This window comes from Panicum virgatum, chromosome 2K (assembly GCF_016808335.1).
Source record: "Panicum virgatum strain AP13 chromosome 2K, P.virgatum_v5, whole genome shotgun sequence".
Taxonomy (NCBI): domain Eukaryota; kingdom Viridiplantae; phylum Streptophyta; class Magnoliopsida; order Poales; family Poaceae; genus Panicum; species Panicum virgatum.
In genome coordinates this window covers 31,110,202-31,133,734 of record NC_053137.1, presented here as the reverse complement: position 1 = coordinate 31,133,734, position 23,533 = coordinate 31,110,202, and the positions used below count along the sequence as shown (strand labels likewise).

The 23,533-nt window shown below is 41.3% G+C and overlaps 1 protein-coding gene and 1 long non-coding RNA gene across 3 annotated transcripts; one reads left to right on the top strand and one right to left on the bottom strand.

Moving 5' to 3' along the window:
- Nucleotides 1-1,521: 1,521 nt before the first annotated feature.
- Nucleotides 1,522-17,374, top strand: LOC120673294 (histone-lysine N-methyltransferase TRX1-like). 2 transcript variants are annotated; one of them, XM_039954071.1, is made up of 25 exons: nucleotides 1,522-2,064; nucleotides 2,156-2,207; nucleotides 2,284-2,358; nucleotides 2,599-2,812; nucleotides 3,411-3,534; nucleotides 3,605-3,709; nucleotides 3,850-4,049; nucleotides 4,602-4,694; nucleotides 4,812-4,909; nucleotides 6,005-6,163; nucleotides 7,148-7,273; nucleotides 7,386-7,433; nucleotides 7,513-7,630; nucleotides 7,699-7,764; nucleotides 7,850-7,911; nucleotides 8,007-8,063; nucleotides 8,137-8,205; nucleotides 8,315-8,501; nucleotides 9,447-9,710; nucleotides 10,484-10,545; nucleotides 13,808-13,885; nucleotides 15,535-15,630; nucleotides 16,239-16,342; nucleotides 16,419-16,562; nucleotides 16,889-17,374. In XM_039954071.1, the coding sequence occupies exons 1-24, from the start codon at nucleotides 1,577-1,579 to the stop codon at nucleotides 16,558-16,560; spliced, it is 3,087 nt and encodes a 1,028-aa protein (XP_039810005.1). In that variant the 5' UTR covers nucleotides 1,522-1,576; the 3' UTR covers nucleotides 16,561-16,562; nucleotides 16,889-17,374. The 2 variants fall into 2 exon arrangements, with proteins under 2 accessions (XP_039810005.1, XP_039810013.1); XM_039954079.1 differs by lacking the exon at nucleotides 16,889-17,374 and adding an exon at nucleotides 16,665-16,864 and having other exon boundaries at nucleotides 1,577-2,064.
- A 3,177-nt stretch (nucleotides 17,375-20,551) lies between these two features.
- LOC120695999 lies at nucleotides 20,552-21,978 on the bottom strand. The gene is made up of 2 exons (XR_005683980.1): nucleotides 21,844-21,978; nucleotides 20,552-20,899 (listed from the first exon to the last, which is right to left on the bottom strand). It is a non-coding gene; the product is annotated as an uncharacterized LOC120695999 (long non-coding RNA).
- Between the last annotated feature and the right edge of the window lie 1,555 nt (nucleotides 21,979-23,533).

Below are 23,533 nucleotides of genomic sequence, written 5' to 3'. Positions count from 1 at the left end.
CTCGCCGAGATCAGAACGCGATGGTGCAAGGAACATAAGGATTTAGACAGGTTCAGGCTGCCGGAGCGTAATACCTACGTCCTGTGTGGTGGTTTGTATTCCCTTAGGTGTTGTTCGATGTTTTGGAGGGGTTCCTGTTCGTCCTTATATGATTTGGGGAACAAGGTTACATGGGAAGTCCTAGTCGAGTTCTATTAAAATCCCAGTTTGAGGAGTTCGGCTAGGTCTCGAATATATCGACTAGTTCTACTCCTATTCGGGTAGATACAAAGGGGGTAGGGCATACCCATGAACTACTCCCTACTCAAGAATATTCCATGCCAGTGAACAGTCCTGCTGCCCCGAGTCTGACAGGACGGGACTAGATCCAGGACATGAGGTCGCGAACAGCAGAGTTATTAGCAGGTACAACCGGCGGGTATGAGGACCACAGGTGAAAAAAAATAATTGGTTTTGGGTAGAAACATCCCCCAACTCGCAGTTTTTATAGGTCTCCGCCCCCTTCCACCTCCCTCGTCCCTGACAGGTGGGTTCGGTATCTGGGGTACGGTGGCCCAATTTGGATGAAAAAAGTTTTCAATTGTTTTCGATCTTTATATTATACATATAGATGGCAAACACCCAAAAAAAAAGATACTCCCTCCGTTCCAAATTATAAGTCACTCCAAGAATTTTGGAGAGTCAAACCATATCATAGTTTGACCAAAATTATAGAGAAAAACACAAAGATTTATGACATCAAATAGGTGTACTATGAAAATATAACTAACAAACAATCTAATGATATTTAATTGATATTGTAAATGTTATTATCTTGTTGTATAAATTTGGTCAAACTTATAAAATTTTGACTCTCCAAAATTTTTGGGATGACTTATAATTTGGTCATCCCTGTTCGGCTGGTGGATTGAGCCTCCAGCCCTACAGTAACTCTCTCTCACATTACTCCAGCTCCAGCCTCCAGCCACCAGCCAGGTAACAGAATTTTTCTCTCACACTACTCCAGCTCCAGCCTGCCGAACATGGTGTAGATGGATGTTAAGGGTTGTTTGGTTCCAGGGACTTTTTTTAGTCCCTGGAACTTTTTAGTATTTAGAAGTATTAAATAAATGTTAATTATAAAACTAACTGCAGAACTCTGGGGCTAAACTGCGAGACGAATCTAATGAGATATCTTAATCTATAATTAGCGAATGGTTATTGTAGCATCACTGTAGCAAATTATGAATTAATTAGGCTCATTAGATTCGTCTCGCGAAAAAGCACTCAGCTGTCAAAAAATATTTATAAACAGATTTTATTTAATACTATAAAATAATAAGATTTTTCTTGATGTGACAAGGACTTCTGAAAAAAGTTTGGTTCGCCTTACAACTACAATAAACCGGACCCCTCCGGGGAGTGGAGCAGCAGAGCACGGACAAAAGCTTCCTCGGGCGGGAAACGGCAAATTTTTTGCGCGAGGGGCCTCAAATATTTCCTCCCCAAATTCCCCAAATTCCCCCAAACCCCATCGCCATCGGCAGTCGGCACTGCTTGCCGTACCCTAGAATTAGAAAGGGCGGAAACCCTAGCCATGGTGATCGCCGTGGAGGGCAACGGGTTCGTGCACGGCGAGGAGGAGGACAACGACCGCCCCATTCGCTACCTCCCCCTTGGCCACGTTTACTCCTCCTCCGCCCCCGCCCCGCGCCCCCCGGCCGCGAAGAAGCCCCGCATCGACGACAGCAAGCCCCCCTTGAAAGTGTACTACCGCCGCCACCGCAAGAAGCCGCGGGTCGAGGAGCCACCGCCGCCGCCCTCGATGGCCCCACCCGCGCCGCGGGTGCAGGACGAGGACGCTGGGCCCTCGCGGCGGAAGGACTCCCTCAAGCACGAACTGCTCAGCCTGGTGTCCGCCCATCCTGCATTGGACGGGGACGGGGAAACGGAGGGAAGGGAGCCCTCGCGGCGGCGAGGGCGAATGAGACGCGGCGGAGGGGCTGAGACTATGGTTTGCTTCTCCGAGCATGAGAGGCAGCGGCCGGGGAGGCCCAAGGGGTCGGTCGGGAGGAGATGGGTAGAGTGAGTTGGATAGTCGTACCTGACGGTTTCGCTGAAATAAATCTGTCTATAATGGAAAATCCAGCTAGTATTGATGCTAGTTCTGTCACAGGTTGGATATTCAGAGTGCGGATCCTAATGCTTTTGTCGGATTAGCGTGCAAGGTGTAACTCTTGGCAATTTTGTCTTCTTCTCATGGAATTTCTTGGATGTTAGGACCTGAATTCTGATTGATTGCAGGTTTTCTGGCCGCTGGATGATGATTGGTACAAGGGCTCCATCACGGTGTACAATGAAGCAACCAAGAAGCATTCAGTATGTTCTCTGTTCCTCCTGGTTTAAATGTTTTCTGTTTCTTTTTTATTTTTTTAATTACTCTGTTGGTTGTGAGGAATCCTCCTATGTTTGCTGGGTTAATTGGATGAGGCTTGCTTATGCGTTTTTTCCCTTCTGTACTTCAATTCTTTGCCACTCAATTTCCCATCCATTGTCTGAATAAAAAATGAGCAATACCTAGTGGTTGATAAGTGATAACTGTATTCTCATGAACTGCAGGTAAAGTATGTTGATGGTGAAGAAGAGGACCTTAGCCTGGCGGATGAAAGGATAAAATTTTCTATCTCATCTGAAGAAATGAAGTCCATGAATCTAAGTATTGGAATTTCCAATCAGGATAAGAAGGGCCATGATGAGTTGCTTGCACTTGCTGTTAGCTTTCATGACTACCAGGGTCTTGACCCAGGTGACCTTGTGTGGGCTAAAATTACAGGTAGTCTGCACACTTGAGTTCTCTACTTCTGAACATTTATGTTGTCATCTTATTAACTTGAATTGAATGGTGATATTTTTTTAGTTTCTTCTGTATCATGGCATCAGAAGTTTAATTGCTAATTCGCTATTCAAATATACCAAAATATGGTGTGTAGTGCTTCATTGGTTCGTTTATCTAGTGTTGGGTTAAATTTTGCTTTATTTTCGCAACACAGTATGTTTTCTTAGCTCTGTCACATGTGCTAGTGGAGAATATTTCCAATTAATGCATTCTGCATGTCCTTTGTAGCTTTACTTTTATGTTATTTTTGTATAGTTTTCTGAAATTTTATTGTTTTGGTCACTTTCTACTGGAAATTTGAGTTTTATTCTTTGATTGCCACTTTAGCTCCTAGTTTCCCCTATCTTCCTAGACTACATAAACTCAGGTGCATGCACTTACCATCCTTTCTAGGGCTTACATTCAAGATCCGATAGATTTAATTTGTTTGTTTTGTGGTTCTTTCCAGCTTTGTTTGTTTGAAAGTGGTCTGCTGCCTTTCTCAGTACCCCAAAATCATTCAGTCTTCTCTAATGGGTGTGATGTGCTTGAATAGGTCATGCAATGTGGCCGGCGGTTGTGGTGGATGAGTCAGATGTACCTGCAAACAGGGCTTTGAAGCCAGTTCGATTGGACCAATCAATACTTGTTCAATTCTTTGGTACTCATGACTTTGCAAGGTTGGTCCTGTAGAAACAATTCTGACGCCCATTGACTTCACTAGGAACTACAAATTTTGTTTCTCCTTAGGGTTAAGTCGAAGCAAGCTGTGCCATTCCTCAATGGACTTCTTTCATCTTTGCATCTCAAATGCAAGCAAGCAAGTTTCAGTCGGAGCTTAGAAGAAGCCAAGGAGTACGTGTCCCTAACCTAGTCTACAGTAGTAAATCATCATTCAAATTTTAAGAGCAGAGCGCATAGATAGACCACCAGGTTGTCCTTTTATCTTCTATGGTAATCTTTTGTTATGACCATTGGGCCTTTTTATTCTGAAGATTTCTGCGCACACATCAGCTTCCAGAAATTATGTTGCAGCTAAGGAAATCCGTACAACAAGATGGTTCTGATGTTAATTCCTGCGAGAACAGGGTAGACTCTTGTGGTAATTTATCAGAAGATAGATCAGTGCAAAATGGAGAGGATTATGGTGAAATGACTCAAATAGAACTAGGAAACCTTCGTGTGAGCAATTTAGGTATGTGTTAGCATCTTTTCTATTTCTGTTCCTTTTTACATCCATCGGTTTTTGAAAACATAGTACACTGTCAATTGAAGTTCCAGATAGAGATAGTTTTATATTATGACATCGGCAGAAAAGATAGAAATGGTACAAGTGCTGGGCTGTATGCTTACATCAAATGAAATATTAAGTCATGAAAAGGTGATAGAATGAATTGAAATGTCTTTTGCTCTTCTTTACCTTTTTTCTTTTTGGAAGGTCTTATTATTACTTTACTTGGGCCATCCACTTTCTACTCCACTTTACTATACCCGATGTAAAAAAGTTGAAATGTATGGAAATGTCAAACTGCAGCTCAGTTGTTTTTAGTGCCAAAAGATAGTCAGATGGGTATCATCACTCTGAGCTTTACTTATGTAACAAAGACACTTGGTAGGCTAAGAGCATATTTGGAGATATTATTTGTCCATATAGCCTTTTCATGTTAACATTGTTTATCCCAATGTATTCATTTGCTCTCCTTCCTCTGCTGTGTGACCAACTTATATTTTGTGAGTTCCTTTCCAGGTAGGATAGTATCTGATTCAGATCACTTCCATAATAAAAAGCATATATGGCCTGAAGGATATACTGCTTTCAGAAAGTTCATTTCAATAATAGGTAATTATCCTTCAAACTTGTCTAAACCTGTATGCAGCATTAATTATTCCATTTCGAAATTTGTTATACTCATTAGATTGCGCATTGTTTATCTGGTCTATAAAAATCTTGTTGCAGACCAAAATTCAGTAACATCTTACAAAATGGAAGTATTAAGGAATTCAGATACAAAAGCGCGCCCATTGTTTAGGGTGAGCTCAGAAGATGGAGTGCAGGTAAGCTGTAAGCAAATTGCCAATTTTTTCTTATAGTTGTCCTCGCTAATAATTTTGAAAGAAAGAATATGCTGGTTCTGAGAATTTACAGAGGCTATTGTGTTGTGAGATGTGGTGTTGCATAGATATGTAAAGTACTGGCATCATCTTGACTTGGGAGTTAATCTGTATAGCAATCTAATTGTCTTGTTTCACTAGCTACAGCTTCTTGGGTCTTAAGAGATGCTTAAGAATAATGGTTGATAATCTATATGTAAGTTTTGCCATTATTGTCAAGCTGCTCCTTAATCATGTCACTGTTGTTGTCCTGTTATCAGTTATCCTGGTGGCATCATCTTCTTTATTTGACAGAGGCCATTTAATCTGTATATTCTTCTAGGAATGGGCTTGAACATATTGAGTTTGTCCGAGTGCCACAGAGAACCTTTTTCTAATGCTTTCTTGTAAGTGGTATGTCAAATTGGATGCTTAAAGTCCTAAGGATAATGTAGGCTCTGGATTGCTTAACGTGATACCTGTCCAATGTCAACTGATTGGACGCACTTAAGGCGTTTTGCTTGAATGTTGCTTTGTCATGATATTACTGGCCTCTATTTCTTGCCAAAATGGCCTAGTGTTCTTGTTGGAATGTCAAATAGAAAATAGAAAGCTAAAGCTTAGCTAAGATCCAGGTTTTATGTTCTACTACACTAAATGCATCCGTTTTCAGTTATACATGCGTAGGAATTATGAAAATTCATGCATCATTGCTGCATGGGGTACACATATAACTTGACAGTGCCTAACAATTTTCTTACTTCCCTCTAAACACAAAATTAAACTTTAGAGGAAAGCCTTAGATTTAAGGTATTGCTATTTTTGTGATGAAAAGCCTATTTCTGCCATTACAAGTTATGATACATGTCGTCCGTTACCCATATCAATTAACTGATACATACTGGTTCCTATCAGTTGTTTCCTTGTAGTTTATAGAAAAGAGATCATTTTGAGGATTATCACCAAATTCATTTTGTATGCCGTGGACATATCATCATGACAAATTTAGCAGTTCCAAATCTGTAGATTTCCCTAATGTTGAACCTTTGTGATGTTCAGATTGATGGATCTACCCCTAATGCATGTTGGAAAGAGATATACTGCAGAGTAAAGGAAAAACAGTGCAGTGCTGCCACTGAATTGGAAAGAAATGTATGCCAAAGATCTGGTTCCTACATGTTTGGCTTTTCAAATCCGCAGATAAGGCAGCTTATTCAGGTTTGGAATGAAATACTGGTTTGATATTTTCTTCTATTTATCAATTTTATTTAATTTTATCAAGTAGTGCATTGGGGCTTGGGATAGACAATTAATTGATCTTTGATCCATGTATTTGTTTTGTACCCTTAGCTTCCTCATCATAGGTCATCCCTATCTGTCCTCTATCTATCTTTTGTGACTGGTATTCCAGACCATTATATATACCAGCTATGTTACTTTAGTTTATTTGCGCTGACTAAAATCTCATGTCTTAGTACTTGAGTTCTTGACCGTGGATGGGCCTACACAGCTACACTTTCTACTATCAGACTGTTATTTCAAATTTCTTTCAGGATGGCTTTTGCAATAATAAGCTTCAACCCACTTTGTTCTTCTTAGCTTGGTGATGCTTGGTATTCTTTAGAATACAATGCACCCTACAGTAGATAAGGAGCCATGAGCCATTTTCTGCAAATCCATTTTTTCTTGACCTGTTGTGTTGGCAAGAAATAGCAAACAAGTTGTTGCATGCCTGGGTTATCTGCAAAGAGATTAGAGAACAACAAAAAACAATAATGAACCTGAGTTGGAGTTGATTAATGAAACTGAAATTGTTTATACATGTTTTACTTACATATTATATTAGTACTTGGACATTTTCTCACTGGCTTATACATGGTGGCCGTTTATTATTAAGATTGTCCAGATGATTAACTTAGTTGATGTCATAAATTTGCTGTTCTGTGCCCATTATGCAGTCATTTATGCAAAAAATTTGCTATTAACCGCTACAAAATGCTGTCACTGTGCATGGTTTAAAGCCCTTTTTTTGTCTGTAGAAGTTCTTTTATTTTCATTAAATATGGTAATCTTTGAACCCATGCATTTGTAGAATTCTTTCTCACAGATTTTGCTCTTCCCCTTACTTTTTCATAACAGTAGAATTTTGATGGATGCTGGGTTTCATCCTTAAATTCCAAGTTCAATTATGTATATTTTCAGGAATTGCCCAATGCGAGGTCATGTCTGAAATATTTTGAGAACAGTGGGGACACTATCCTTGGTTATAGAGCTGTTCATGTTAATTGGAAGGATCTGGACTTTTGCAATGTTTGTGATATGGATGAGGTAAACAATCCTATTCCTGTTCTCATATAGGTTATTCAATTGGTATAACTGAAAAGAACCTATGGATAAGGTAATCAATCTAAAAGTTACTGATCTTTGTTTTGCGATCCAGGAGTATGAAGACAACTTATTTTTACAATGCGACAAGTGCCGTATGATGGTATGCAAGATTTTGTTGCTTGACTCTCATAAGTTATCAAATCTGGATGTGTTTACAAATGCCTTGCAACATGATCCAGGTTCATACTAGATGTTACGGTGAACTAAAACAATTGGATGGAGGACTTTGGCTTTGCAACTTGTGCCGACCTGGTGCACCTCGTATTTCTCCAAAATGCTGCCTATGTCCAGTCACAGGTACAGACTAGCATCCCAGTTCATTGCGAAATGAATTATATACTTATGGCATATGAAACATTCTTTAGGTGGTGCAATGAAACCTACAACAGATGGCCGTTGGGCTCATCTTGCTTGTGCTATATGGATCCCTGGTATAATCACATCATTGGTCCTTATATCTTTGTGATGTTGTGGCATGACATGCTTTTAGTTCTCTCAATCCTGATTCTCTTGCAGAAACATGCTTAAAAGATGTAAAGAGGATGGAGCCGATTGATGGATTGAGCAGGATCAACAAGGTCTCCCCCTCTCTTTGCTTTTAATGTGAATATCATATTTCAAGCTTTTAGTCTTTCTGAAGAAATATCATTGATGGAGTGAATTGTCAATCCAGGACCGTTGGAAACTTGTATGCAGCATTTGCGGAGTTTCATATGGAGTTTGTATACAGGTAAATTAAAGTTGGTTGAAGCTATTGTTAGGATGATCAAAACATGTTATAACGCTTTCTTGTATAAACATAGTGTTCTCATCCTACCTGTCGTGTTGCATATCACCCTCTTTGCGCACGTGCTGCTGATCTTTGTGTTGAGGTACAGTACTAATCCTTTTTTCTGTTGGGTATTTCCTTCCTGACGACTAATTTTTTATGCTTCCACCAACATGTATTTCCATTATGTGCAACTATTTTGTTAATTTTAGCTTGAAGATGATGACAAAATCCACCACATGTTACTCGATGAAGATGAGGATCCTTGTATTCGATTACTCTCGTACTGCAAAAAGCACAGACAACCATCCGCTGAACGTCCATCTCTAGAAAGTGACCCTGCTGAGCCCTATCAGTTGGTTCAGACAGGGGCTTCATCATCCGGTTGTGCAAGGACTGGTAAGAAAACAAGCACTATTCATTTGACAAGGAGTTTCTTAATGTTTGTGTTTGCTAAATTTGGTTGTTCATTAAAAGAAGGTGAAATAGTCAAGCTTTTTATTTGGGCCCAATTTCATCTCTTTTAAAAGAAGGTTCTTAGCATGCTACCAAGTCGGACACCAATACCAACTCAAGTGCTACACCGGACCAGAATTCACTAGCATAGCAAAAATGAGTGATTAGTGATCTTGTGTCTGTGAATAAAAGGCTTATGCTTATATATATTTTTGCATTATCCTTGACTGTTGAGCTATAATTTCTACATTAACACAAGGAAGAAATCAGAGAAGAAAGAGTTTATTTATGTATGTTGACTCATTTTAGGGCACCCATCGCTAGGGGTGCTAAAGGGCCTAAAATTTTAGCCTAGAAATTTTAAGGGCCAGGCTCAAAAAGGTCCGGGCTTATATTTATATATTTTTGAGCTAAAAATGGTTAAGGGCTGAGTTGGATTGTGACAGGGACATTAGAGCCATAATCCGTTAGTACCCCTACCCATGGCTAACTTAGGCTTGCAAACGTTGCACACCACATAGGACTAGGACTGAAATTTAGCCCAGATATGAAGTTTGAGGACTAGATTGGCCAAATTTATTGTTGAGGGATGAATTTGAGCCCAAGACAAAAGTTCGGGGACCAAATCGACTATTCCGAATTTTGGATTTTTTACTCCCTTATAATATAATAATATTTTACTTGAGGGTTTAACATTATGATATTTTTTATGGTACTTAAATTCGGTGGTTAATATCCTTGGCTCCTTGCAGTGTCATCTGGATTGAAACGCATAAGTATTTGCTATGAATTTAATATTTATTTTATTTTATTGAGTGCTACTCTATTAGTTTGATTACCTATGTTCATTGATACGGTTTATATCCGAATGCCTTGTTTTCTGTCCAGAACCCTATAATTTTCACAGGAGAAGGGGCCAAAAGCAACCGCAAGTGATGGCTACTGCTTCCATGAAACGTTTATATGTGGAGAATAGACCTTACATTGTCAGTGGCTACTGCCAAAATAGAGTAGGCAATCATACTTGCAGTGAATCACTTCAACCGGTTGGCTTGTCAGATGTTGTGCAGCAAGAAGCTTTTGGCAATGTTTATTCTATGGTTGAAAAATATACAAGCATGAAGGCTACATTTAGGAAGAGACTAACTTTTGGTGAGTTCTTTTCATTTTTTTATCCTTTTGTATTTGTATTTCCATAGCATAATCTTCATTGTAGAGAGTTGGGCAAACACCACACACCCTAATGAGGGGGGGTGACCTTTCATTATATAGGCCGTATAGGCTTGGAGTACAAGTTAGGGTACAAATACAATACAAGACCATATACAACTCTATATATCTAACATTCATGATATGATCAAGTCTTCATATCATTTTCTAAGAAATACAGTTTGAGCCAATTATAAGAAAATATTTCTTTGTGGAGTCACGTGTTTTTCCATCTGCTACCTCTTTTAATCAGAGAAGCACTTCTTTTTCCTAAATGTCTTGTGTTCTTTTCTTAGGAGAGGAAGCTTCATGTCCTATTTCACATATTTCTTGTTCTACACCATTTATCAATATCTATCCTTTATCATTTTGTGTTGTTGTGCTAACTTTGATGTCAGTGCTGGACGTATTCTCTGTAGTAATATAGTAGCAGTGGAGTCTAGCAAGAAATGGAGAATATATCAATACAAATCCGCCACACTTTTGTACCTTAAAATTTGGTATTAAGTGGGATGATAGTGTCACATTGGATTAGGATTTAACTGCTACCAATTGTGAGGATGTGATCTGTATTACCTCTGTGTAGGAATATTGTAACTATGGTATTTTAAGTTTTGTTGAAGTGTTGGATTCAAATGAAATACTTTGACAATGTTACGATAGTCATTTATTTTTGTGTCAATTGTTTATATGTTGATTGTACTGTCTTTTAACAGGAAAATCAAGAATTCATGGCTTTGGTGTCTTTGCCAAGGTTGCACACAAGGCAGGAGATATGGTATGTTATTCAGCTTCCCCTTTAGATAAAGGTTCCAAATGCGTAAAGGGTTGGTTACTGTGAATGAAAAACTGGTATCCGGTTTCGCAAAGAAGAAAATTCAGATAAAAAGGAAATAACACTGCCAAGTCACCTGGAACACGGGTCAATGCCATGATTTCTGTCCCTGCTCATCATCCCAAAAGGCAAAATAGTCAAAATCGTCCCTGAACTCTTGGCAAAGGGTCAAGGTCATGTTCGTCCCTGTACTTTTGTTTGGGCGAATTTAGTCCTCAAACTATGGTTCTCAGCTTCAGTTGCATCCTTCATCCAAACTGCCGTCAGTAACGCCGTGAAATCATCTAACGCGCAATAGGAAAAGACCTCTTGCCCCTCCTTCCAGCCCCCCTTCCTCGCCGTTATAAAAAAAAGGAATCCCCCGCAGGCTGCACAGCGCCTCCATCCTGTACATGACAGTTTTTAATCTCTTTTGTACATGTACATGTTAGCACATTTTTTCTTTTTCTTCACATAATCCATACGCAGGGCCACAGCCATTACAAATTAGCAGATAATAAAACAAATATCGCATGATCAAATAAAAGCCATTACTTTCGCAAAAAAATAAAAGCCATTACAAATTGAAAGTCACTACATGTCTCATGTTCAAAGTACCAGATAATGAAACACATGTCTCATGTTCGAAGTACCAGATAATAAAACACGTCTCATGTTCAAAGTACCAGATAATAAAACACATGTCTCATGTTTAAACCAAAGCCATTACGAGGGTCGTCACTGTGTAGCCCGCGGGGGGTTCTTTTTTTTTTTTTGATAACGGCGGGGGAAGGGTGCTGAATGTTGGCCTACAAAAAGACGACATGTGCAGCAACTGAGTGTAGCAGAGATGCGGATGTTGCGGTGGTTTTGCGGGCACACACGGAGGGATAGAGTCCGGAACGAAGTTATTCGGGATAGGGTCGGGGTGGCACCAATTGAGGAGAAACTTACTCAGCATCGGCTGAGATGGTTTGGACATGTCCAACGAAGGCCTCCTGAGGCGCCGGTGCGTAATGGGATCCTTGAGCTAGTCGATAATGTAAAGAGGGGTAGAGGTAGACCTAAACTGACGTGGGATGAGTCGGTTAAGAGAGACCTTAAGGATTGGAACATCTCTAAAGAGATAGCTTTGGATAGGAGCGCTTGGAGACTAGCTATCAATGTGCCTGAACCTTGAACTTATTTCTTTCGGGTTTCATCTCTAGCCTACCCCAACTTGGCCCAAACAAAAGTATAGGGCCGAACTTGACCTCGACCCTTTGCCAAGAGTTCAGGGACTATTTTGCCTATTTTGCCATCCCAAAGTGTGCTGTACGGACAATGTTGGTGACCAGGACAGCCTGGGTCACAGGAGCATGGTGGTGGGAGCTTGTGCTACATGTGGGAAATAGTGCTCAGCAGGATAGCGTGGTCTGCGTGAATGGAGCGTGACTAACATGCCTGGTGGCATCAGTGCTCTCCAAGGAATAAGATGAGAGCATGGCTGCTAGGATTAGAGAATGAGATGAGGGTTTTGATAATTATGTGGTTCTGTGGGCTGACTTAGGATGCGTTTGGTAGCTTCCGGAGCTGATTCTCTGCTGAATCCAACAGGAGATATGCCAAACAGTTTTTTTTTTTTGGAAAGAAGTGATTCTCTGCTGATTCTGTGAAGTGATTCTGTGAAGTGAACTAAGAGGCTGGTAGCTGAAAAAAGTAGCTTCTTCTGATTCTGTGAAGTGATTCTCCATCCTGATTTTAAGAGTTTATGCTAGAGAATCACTTTCAGTCATAGAATCAACTCCCATAGAGAATCAGAATCAGATGGAGCTCTATCAAACAGGTCCTTAGTGGGCTGGACAGGCAGTCAACCCATTTAACTAGAGCCTTTTCACTTTTCTTTTTCTGCTATTCTGATAGTAAATTGTTAATTTTTAACTTACATAGTAAATAGTTGGGTCATTGTCCCGTGTCACCACCCTGAATTTGTTTGGTTCACGTTCTATGTACCAAACTTATCACACCCCTCAACCGGGTTCCTCAATGCCCAGGAACCTGGTGAGTTAGTAACACAGCAATCCATGCCAATCACGGGGCAAAGAGCAAAAGGGGGTAAAGTGGCATTAATGTTAGTTGTTCCCTTTGTTTGTGTATTTATTAAGATACAAAAAGACCCTCCTGCTAATGTGGAAAATGACAAGACAACCAGTTGTGGGTAACATTGGCTACTATCAACTAAACAGAGCGGTTCGGTTGGGCCATGGGATGGTCCAGCCGCTCAGCGGCTGGGCATACGTCAAGGTGGCAGCATGCACATAGTAGTTTTCTTGTGTACCAATTAGTTTTCTAGCATCTTCAGTTGGTTAGTTAGCTACCTACCTATTCGTCAATTAGGCTTATCTTGTAGCTGTTAGTTTATTAGGTGCCATGAGATGCAATGGTTAGTGCATGGCTATTATATGATGACAAGTATCATGTAATTGGGAAGCAAGAAGAACCCTAAAAGCAGTCAGAGCCTCCAGAAAGAGGGCAACTAGCCGGTTCTTCCTGCTATCCCTACTGCTACCATATCATTGACTGCTATCTTCTCCTAAAGGGCTGAAGCCAATGCTATTTAGGATTATTTTTTTCCTTATTGTTGTGTCACTTGAGTCAAGAACAATTGTTGTGTGTGTGTGTGTGTTTTTTTTTTTACTTTTGCACATTTGTGTTGCTTCCGAGCCAAATTTCCCTTTGTTGCATGTAGTTCATATGATTGAATACATAGGCTTGCTTATTATATCATCAATACCATACTGTAGAAATTAGATAGACTACGACAATGCATTTCACTGAGCATTGTGTCTTTGAGGGGGCCTCTCCTAGTTACAATGCCATCATGGAGGACTTAGATATGAGGCCAGATTATGGTGTATGGTGAGGTGTTTCTTATATATAGGTAGCTGGTTGTATTTCCTTTTATTCTTTGGCTTCTGCTCATATGTTAAACCATGCCCTCATGGGCTCGTACGAGGCTTCTTAGAATCTTTTACTTCTTAATATAATATGCTTTCCTGCATGGTCGAGGTAGAAAATGGCTACATGTTCAGCTTCGTCGTCTGACTTTGGTATGACCATATAACGTGAACTGGTGGCAGCATGTGGGGCATTGTGTGCAGTCGAGAGTAGGACGAGCCGCCATGTTACCAGTTCTCATTTGCATGTATTTCTACTAATTTTCCTCAATTTGGACTTACTTTTACAGATGATTGAATACATAGGGGAGATTGTTAGGCCACCGATATCAGACATCAGAGAGCGGCGAATATACAACTCACTAGTGGTAAGTTTCTTTTTAGCATTTAGTTCATTTTTTGCAGATAACTTTTGATATATAAACAATAAACATGGATAACTAGATTGGAGATTTAAATTGGGTTGCTTTATCATGCTCCTCTGGTCATGGGAAGACATTGTTTCAATGATAATTAGTTGCCATAAAAAGGAGTAGATTGGTCAGCTGAACTTAGTTTTGCTTGCAAAATTATTTTCACTTGTACCTATCTTGCTGGTCAAACCTAAATATAATTTAATTTGTTAGCAATAATGGTTTAACATTTGAAGCACTAAATAAGCCTCCAACGCATACAACAACAACAATAACAACAATATAGTTTTTTTTCCCAAGCAAGTTGGGGTAGGCTAGAGATGAAATCCAAAAGAAATAAAGGTCATGGTTCAGGCACATTGATAGCTAGTCTCCAAGCAAGAGATATTCCAATCCTTAAGGTCCCTCTTAACTGACTCATCCTAAGTTAGTTTAAGTCTACCTCTACCCCTCTTTACGTTATCGACTCGCTCAAGAACCCCACTACGCACCGGCGCCTCAGGAGGCCTCCGTTGGACATGTCCAAACCATCTCAGCCGATGTTGAGTAAGTTTCTCCTCAATTGGTGCCACCCCGACCCTATCCCGAATAGCTTCGTTTCGGACTCTATCCCTCCTTGTGTGCCCGCAAAACCACCGCAACATCCGCATCTCTGCTACACTCAGTTGCTGGACATGCCGCCTTTTTTGTAGGCTAATATTTATCACCGTATAACATCGCCGGGCGAATTGCTGTCCTATAGAACTTGTCTTTTAGCTTTTGTGGTACCCTTTTGTCACAAAGGATGCCAGAAGCTTGACGTCATTTCAACCAGCCAGCTGAAATTCTATGCTTAACATCTTCATCAATGTCGCCATCCTTTTGTAGCACCGATCCTAAATACCGAAAAGTATCCTTCTGGACCACCACTTGACCATCTAGAGTAACGTCTCCCCCCTCATGCCTAGTCGCGCTGAAATCACAAATCATGTACTCAGTCTTGGTCCTACTAAGTCTGAACCCTTTTGACTCTAATGTGCGTCTCCACAGCTTTAACTTCCTATTAACCCCTGCCCTACTCTTGTTAACTAGCACCACATCATCTGCAAAAAGCATACACCAAGGGATCTCACCTTGTATATCCCTTGTGACCTCATCCATCACTAAAGCAAATAAATAAGGGCTCAATGCTGACCCCTGGTGTAGGCCTATGTTAATAGGAAAGTCAGTGGTGTCGCCATCACATATCCGGACAAACGTAGTCGCATCCTTGTACATATCCTTGATGAGGGTAATGTACTTAGTTGGGACTTTGTGCTTCTCCAAGGCCCACCACATGACATTTTTCGATACTTTGTCATACGCCTTCTCGAGGTCAATAAAGACCATGTGCAAGTCCTTCTGCTCCCTATATCTCTCCATCAATTGTCGTATTAAGAAAATCGCCTGGTCACTCCAACGCATACAGCTGCCAAATAAATATAACTGTTCAATTAATGCATGGTCCAACTGGTCACTCCTGGCTGACTCCAGCTGGATTGTCATAACACTGAAAGCAAACACATAAGAACTATTTCCGTACTTCTATGTCATTTGCACAGAAGTCATAACACTCATGCATGCAGGGGGCTGGCACATATATGTTCAGGATAGATGATGAGCGTGTTATAGATGCTACTCGGGCAGGAAGTATAGCTCATCTTATCAATCACTCATGTGAGGTAAGGAATTATGTGTTTGTTCTTCAAGGGCTTTCCGTTTTTTGTTGGAAGTTCAGATCACCTTATCTCTTATATGCAGATGATTGCACGCTTATTTGCACATATGGATAGCTGAAATAAAATAAAACATCAGACCCATGACCAAAATTGTCGGTATTCTTTTCATGTTTTACCCTTCTCAGATACGTAAAACATAATGCAATATGAACACTTGAGTGTTGTGTGCAGCCTTAGTAGGCTACATGGTTTGCTCTTAAATTTTGGTGGTAAAACATAATTCAATATGAACACCTGAGTGATGTCTGTGGGCCTTAGTAGGCTACATGGTTTGCTCTTAAATTTTGGAGGTATTGGTATTGAGTATTGACAGAAACATAACTGCTTACTGCATTAATAGCTATCAATAGAAACCACATATTGTACTGTGTTATGACGCTCAGGGAAATAGTACCTGTCACCCGTTGAGTATTCTTTGCCATTTTTACTATGCTTAGCGGTATCATGATGTTTAGAACTTACAGTTAGGAGAATAACAAAGAAATTAATATCTTGTTTCTAAAACTTTTTGCATGTTTTTTTTCATAACAATACATGTTTTACCATCGCAGCCTAATTGTTATTCACGTGCTATAACTGTTCTTGGGGATGAACACATCATCATTTTTGCAAAGCGGGACATAGATCCATGGGAAGAGTTGACATATGATTATAGGTCAGGAATGGATTATCAAGCCTTTAATCCCTTTAACTTTATAGCTTTGTACATAATCATATTGATGTTTTTTCAGGTTTTTTTCGAGTGATCAGCGACTTCCCTGTTATTGTGGATTCCCCAAATGCCGTGGAGTTGTTAATGATGTTGAGGCAGAAGAACAGGCAGCTAAATTAAAGCTAAAGAGAAGTGAATTGTTTCAAAAAGGAGATACCTAAAGGTCACTGTACAAAGACCTGCCTGTCTGTGCCACAACATGAAATTACTGCTGCTGAGTACCAACGTAGTAGGTATCTCATTTTCTTTTTTCTATGGCATGAAGTCAAGGTGTTGACCGGTGCAATTTGGCAATACAAGATTGAGTGATGGACAAACCCATTATTTCTACTATTTGGACGTGTTCATTTATATAAACTATGATGTTTGGTATCTTTTATTTCTGCCTAGTTTCTGCTTGTTTCCTGAAGTGTTTGTGCTCAGATTGTTTTTAAGAAAACTGTTGTTTCCTCTGTATTTTCCCTACTAATATCATGATGTTTTTGGCAGGTAGAGAGTATTTATTGGTTGGGAGATGACGCAGGCTTGGGTGATATACTTTGCCTGTGCCTACTGTCAAATTATGAAAATTTGCTGAGTTCATTCTAGAAACTCTGATAATTGTTGTCATTCTTTTAGAATGGAATGCCAATGTAATTGTATAGGTAACCAATGTAGGATAGGTAGTCAATCCAATTTGGGAACGGCAGTTGAGTCGGTTGTGTAGAGTACCATTGAAATATTGGGTGTTTACATGTAATTTGGCCACTAATCGTGCCACCTATAAACCTCTGGGATTGCGATTGGGGTGGTCCGATTAAATAGTCTGAGATGGCATGCCAAGTGTAACCAAAATATCCCTTAAAAATGTGTAACCAAAATACGTGGTTGGAATTTGGCGATGCCCTTACATGCTACCATAACAAATTGTAACGACAATGCTACCATAACAAATTCTAGAGCTTTATGGGAGGAGAAACATCGACTTGGACTAAATTATGTATCTATTACAAATTTTTATGGGTACCCGTGTGGTGTGCATTCCAATGTGAAGGTAGCAGTATATTTTTCTTACGTTGCATTACCATCGACTAAGGGTGTGTTTGGTCGGTGGGATGGGGGTGGATGGAGCCGCTGCATTCCAACTTGTTTGGTTCATTAACACCTAGAACGGAGCCATCCCTAAAAGGAATATTTGTAGTAGATGTTGCACTGTACGGTTCCAATTTTTTGGTCGAACGCAGCTGCTCATGGTTCGTTGTTCGTCTGGCTCCTTATCTCTTAGGTCACTTCTTTCCTTGCTTGTTCTCACTGCCCCACCTCTTCGCGCCATTCCATCATCTTCCTGCGTGCACCGTCCTCCCTGCGCTGCTGCTGGTGGTAGTGGCGCGGGCGGGTAGTGTCACGGCCGTCTCTCCCTCCTTTTTCCCCGACCCCACCTAACACTGAAGCCGTGGCCCGTCAGTCCTCTTCCCAATTTTTCTAGATTCCATCGAGCACTGCTGGGCCCTCCCCTTCTACTATTACCGCACGGCAAGCAGAGCACTGTCGCCCTTGCACCCTCCTAGCTCTTCCCCCAAGCCAATCAACAGGATCAGGTGGGCTTGCACCCTCCTAGCTCTTCCCCCAAGCCAATCAACAGGATCAGGTGGGGGGAAGAGGTCACGGTGGCTTCCTCCTCCAATGTCCTTGTTGGGGACGCCACCTTCGGCTCCTTGCCAAAGGTCCCGCTCTTAGTGAGCTAATCGAGACAAGAGGGGGGTGAAGGCTACGGATGACCAGGCCTTCACCCCATGAGCGAAGAGGTGGTGGGCCCAGGCGAAGCGAGGGCACCGACGGCTATGATGCCGGTGGCAAAGTCCACGGGCGCCCAAGACGAAGAGGATGAGGGCTTCGATGAAGATATCGAAGGCCAGGGCGAGCCGATGATGACCTCCACTTCGGGGCCCGCAGCTGATATAAGTGGAGGTCTAGCTGTAATCCACCTGATGTAAAAATACGAGACTGTCCCACGAATATTCTGCGAATCTGGCCGTTGAAGGGCCTTACAATGTAAATTGGAGAGCTGGTAGGTGAACTGCCGCCTATAAATACCTGTGTAACTGTCATTGATGGGACATTGAATAGAAAGGGAGAGAATTCCGGACGATTGTCCGAAGACCACAATTGTTCGCTTGAGCTTGAATCTCTTCGCACCGTGATAGTTCTCAGACTGTTGTAGTGTTTGTCCTCCTCCAAGACACTCTCCACCAACAGTTTGGCGCCCATCCGTCGGTTCGTTACATCACGCCACATGGCAGCGAAGAGGAAGGGAGCCACCAGTGACGCTTCGGCAGACACGACGATGATGACGACGACGCCCCCACAAGACAAAGCCACTGCGATGTAGAGCAACAGAACCAACAATGACAACATCTTCGTTGACACCATCGCGGATGGACAACACGAAGTCGACTTGCTCGACCTCGGCATCTCTGCCGAAGACATTGCAGCGATGCAAAGAATCGACGCTTGCCTCGAAGAACTATGTAAGACCCAGCAACCGGCCTTGGAGGTAGCGCCTCCAGAGCCACAAATGGTAACAAGAGCGAAGGGGAAAGAAACCATGCTACCCGAAGCCGAAAGACAGGAGCAATACAACAAGTTAAAAGAAGAAGAGCTTGGCTGCAAAGCGATGCAAAAGAAGCTACAAGAGCAGCGCCAGATGCTGGAAAAAATGCAAGCACCACCGCTCCTGAGGGAGACCGCCACAACCAACCCGCGGCAACACGCGCCACCCAGGATTCGCCCAACAATCATTCCGATCGAAGAGAACTCTGACCTCTCCGAGTCAGACGGCGAAGAGCATCAACGGAGAAGCCACTAGCGAGGCCGGTACCACCATGGCCCCAAAACCCCACTATCCAAAGAACTGGAAGAAGTGCAATGGCCCCATCATCTCAACCCAGTAGTTCTGCCCCAATTCGATGGAGAGTCCGATCCGAAGGAATTCCTGCTCAAGTATGAAGCCACCATAGAAGCAGCGGGAGGAGGCTTCGCGTGTAAGGTGAAGGCACTCGTCCTCGCACTACGAGTACTAGCCCAGTGCTAGTACACAAACATCCATTCCGGAACCATCTTGTCCTGGAGCCAGCTTCGGTCGGAGTTAAATGCAAGTTTCCGAGCCGTAAGACCCGACGAAGTCACATCGTGAGACTTCCACAACCTGAAGCAGGGAAGCATGACCCTACAGGAGTACCTCGAGTGCATCATCAAGCTTCGCATAAGAGGACCAGACGTCACAGAGCAAAGTATCATCGACTGCGGACTTTTGGTCAGTTTTGGTGATGAGTGATTGATCAACACATGCGCTTTTAGTCGTTTGGTTGGTGCATAACATGCCTACTTTTCCGGTATGCATGATTATGTTGACTAACCGTGGAAGAAGGTGGTGGTGGAAACAAAGTGTTCGTGTTGTCTCTTGGCTATGGACTGTAGGTGTAGGATGCGGCATGACTTGCGGCGGCAAGAGGTGAAGGCGAGTGGTGGCGCCGGCTGAAGGACCTCGCGAGCTGGGTGGAGCCAATGTGCGGTCCAAAGGGATGCGGTCCAGAGAGATGCGGCATGGCTGCCAACGACTTTCACTACAAAAAATTTGTTGATCCATGACGATTGAATTTTGTCATAGATCACTAAAAAACCGTCATAAAACAGTATCTATGACGATCTCAAATAATGGCATGTATTGAGCGTCACAGATCACACCTCGTGACGTTCCTTAAAATTTCGTCATGGATTGCTTGATCCATGACATTTTGAAACCGTCATAGAATGTCCCCGGGCCCCCAAAGCCCAACCCAAACCCGTTTTCTATGACGAAAATAAACGTCACAAATAGTATAATTTTTGTCACAAATTCAATTGCCATGTCACACATTTATGACATGGAAGATGACGTGGCTGGTGACATGGTGATGACGTAGATGGCAATGATGACGTGGCCGATGACATGATTGGTGACATGGCCATTATGTGGGAAGTAGTGGTGACATGGCGAGTGACATGGCAAGTGACATCAATCTCACAGCCCATGTTTGAATGGGCCCAATTCAGATGGGCCTGATTTTAGCCCACATTTATTATTAGCTAATCAAATTCAACTTATACATAGCCCATTTACCAAAACAAAAGTTCCAGCCCAAAAGTCACAATAAGCAATTACAGCCCAAATTATAACTTCATATCAATAATATTTGCATCCAGCATCATGACACCATAATAATGGATCACATGCGGTGTTTTCCATGAATCAGAACTAGCAATCTAACATTGAAGGACCAAAGACAACAAAATGGACCAGAAAAAAACAAAAGATAGGTTTCACCAAGAGTATGAACCAGCAGCAGCAACTAAGCAAATAATTCTTTTTCACCAGCTATCAGTTTTGATGAGTGTTGTGGCAGCACATTTGGCTACAATGATTTCTTTTCTGCGAGGCCTCTCTTCTATTCTAACTGCTAATTCTTTAACCCTTTAAATCACCTGCAAAAATTAATGTCAATGCATAGTTAATTTTTTAGAATTGTAGGGAATCAAAATGCAAGAAACATAATCAAATAAAAATGCAGGATATATAAACTCAAAGAGACAAAGCTGAGATATCAAACAGGCACACACAGAGCTGAGACATAGCTGTACATTTATCCACAATTTTGTTGGCGTGGAAAAGAATAACTAGAACTATAGTGCTATATTAGGAAAGGTTTGGATTGTGGCAAACAGCTAGCATCTAATTGAAAACAGAGGCAGAGTAGTCAAAGAAAGCAATCTTAATGGTGATCTGACATAATGCATGTAAGAAATCAGTGCACCAGATGGTCATAGAAATCAATCTTACAGTGCTTTTTTTCAATGGAGAACAACTGAGGTATAAAGCATAATTGACATGTGAAAATATTAAACATAGAAAAGTGGACAAGATACATCAGATGACTGAAATAGGCCCTGCAAATACATGAGAATGATAACCTTGTACACAAAATCTATATACGAATTACACTATGTCAATATAAATGCTACACTAGTAAATCTAGGCATCGTAAGACATGCGACTTTACAACACAAGCAAGAAAAGAACTTGGGGGGTCATATTGCGTAAAGAACTTCCTGCATTGAAAACCTACAAAGATACATGCCGATAATAAATTGAGATCAATACTGAAATATCTTGCACAATCATGAAGGCTGAAGTAATGTTACTGGATTATCTTTTGCATATTGTTCCATAAAAGCTATGTTACTAGAATTGCACCGTAACGTGCACCTTGTAATTATTTTCAGTCTAACTAGGCATTTCAACAAACAAGTGGTGCACAGATGCATTTTTGCAAACAACTGACTCGTATATTTCAACCAACATCGATGAGCAAGTGCTGGAAATTCAAGACGCGGCTAAAACATAGCAAGCAGGGGGATGCTAGTTGTACCTAGAGGTCTGACTCAACGCCAACAAGGGAGCCATTCGGTGCATGCGCCTACTGTCACCGGCTGACCACTAATCCGGCTGAGATTAGAGATGCAGAAGAAAACACAAACCACCAGTCAAATCTGAGTAAATCAATGCAACAAATGACGGATTAGCTTGCTTCTGGAGGGCACAAGTAGCGAGGAGCTAGCGAGAAGCACCAGCGAGAATGCCGCAGAAGAATATGTTGGCGTAGTCGGAGGGGACCACCATTGGTTTTCTGCGTGATCTTGACGGCAACGAGTAGTCCAAGATCCAGATCTAAAGCAGAAGGCGGTTAGGAGTGCGTGGAGTGGATGAGTAGGAGTGGGTGGAGCGGGAGAGAGTGACGAGGTATGGGAGAGGGGGCAGTGAGCTCGACGATGGGAGGCGGGGATCAGGGTGCCTCGTCGCTCGCGTTAGGGCCTAGGGGGTACGGCGACGGAGAGGAGGGCTGCTGCTCGGCGGAGCTCCACCTCTCCTAACCCGTGCCGAGCTCGCGCCGTGCTCGCCCGGTCAGTGGAGGTCGCCCCGTGCAGATCTGACGGGGGAAATGGACAGGAGGGTTTCGGAGGGAGTGCAGACGCCGCCACCGCGACAGGAACCGCAGGAGGAGGAAGAGGAGCTAGGGTACGGGGGAACTCGGGTCACTCGATTTTTATACTACATGAGTGCGATCCTAACCATCAAATCAGAAATGGACGGTCAGAAACAATTGGGCCGGGTGGGCCGAGCCAAAATTAGTTCATGTTTATCTCAGGTTAATGTTTTCTTTTTCAATTTAAAACACTCTTGTTCAGTAATTTGCAAAGCAAAATATCTTGAATAGCCACCGCACTTTTGAAATGTAATAGACAAAGTCTAAGTTGTCATTTAGAAATTTCAACAATTTTAGAACAGATTTAGTATTTCCTATCATTTAAATAAATTTATGCGTGCTTATCAAAAGTAATTCCATGTTGAACTATATGTACATCCAATAAGATTCAAAAAATGCACAAAAATATATTTAGTCTCATATGTTGCATTCTAACCCATTTTTTGAAGATAGTTAAAAAACATTAATTGTCTTCTAGAGACAATTCAAACTTTTATCTTCAAACTACCACATAATAATTAGAATAATATGTAAATTTGATTAGAAAAATCTAAAAATTGACGCGGCAATATATTTTAGTCCCATAAGTTTACAATAAAAAATTTAAATGGTTTTGACAAAGTGGCACCATACATTGTTCATCAATGGATACATGTCTCAGAAAGGTTCTTATAACTCAACTCAACCTTTGATGTTTGAATACCTCACAACATTTTCAAACTCATATGTACCTCAATTTTGTACACAACCTTGTCTTGATCATAATATTATAAAATATTAAGTTACATTGGTAATTGTTATATTGAAACATGTTTTTCTATTCTACATTTAGGTGGAAGAAAACAAACTATATAAAAAAGATCCAAGAAATAGCAATTAACATACAAACATGCACTATTAAATGAAAGATCATGATTTTATAAAATTTTAGAAAAAAGAACCATCAAATTTTGAGTTTTTATGAGCAAGAAATACCAGTTACAAATTTTAATTCCAAATTAAAAAGAGAGCAGTCAACTATACATCTGTTCTTCGCGACATGGTCACTTTACATGGAAGACTAGATAAAAAGTAT

Bases quoted from the DNA above. Each gene is read 5' to 3' on its own strand.
- LOC120673294 (XM_039954071.1), top strand. From the start codon at position 1,577: ATGGTGATCGCCGTGGAGGGCAACGGGTTCGTGCACGGCGAGGAGGAG. The intron at 7,434-7,512 runs GTATGCAAGATT...AACATGATCCAG, and splicing joins GCGACAAGTGCCGTATGATG to GTTCATACTAGATGTTACGG. The intron at 9,711-10,483 runs GTGAGTTCTTTT...GTCTTTTAACAG, and splicing joins TAGGAAGAGACTAACTTTTG to GAAAATCAAGAATTCATGGC.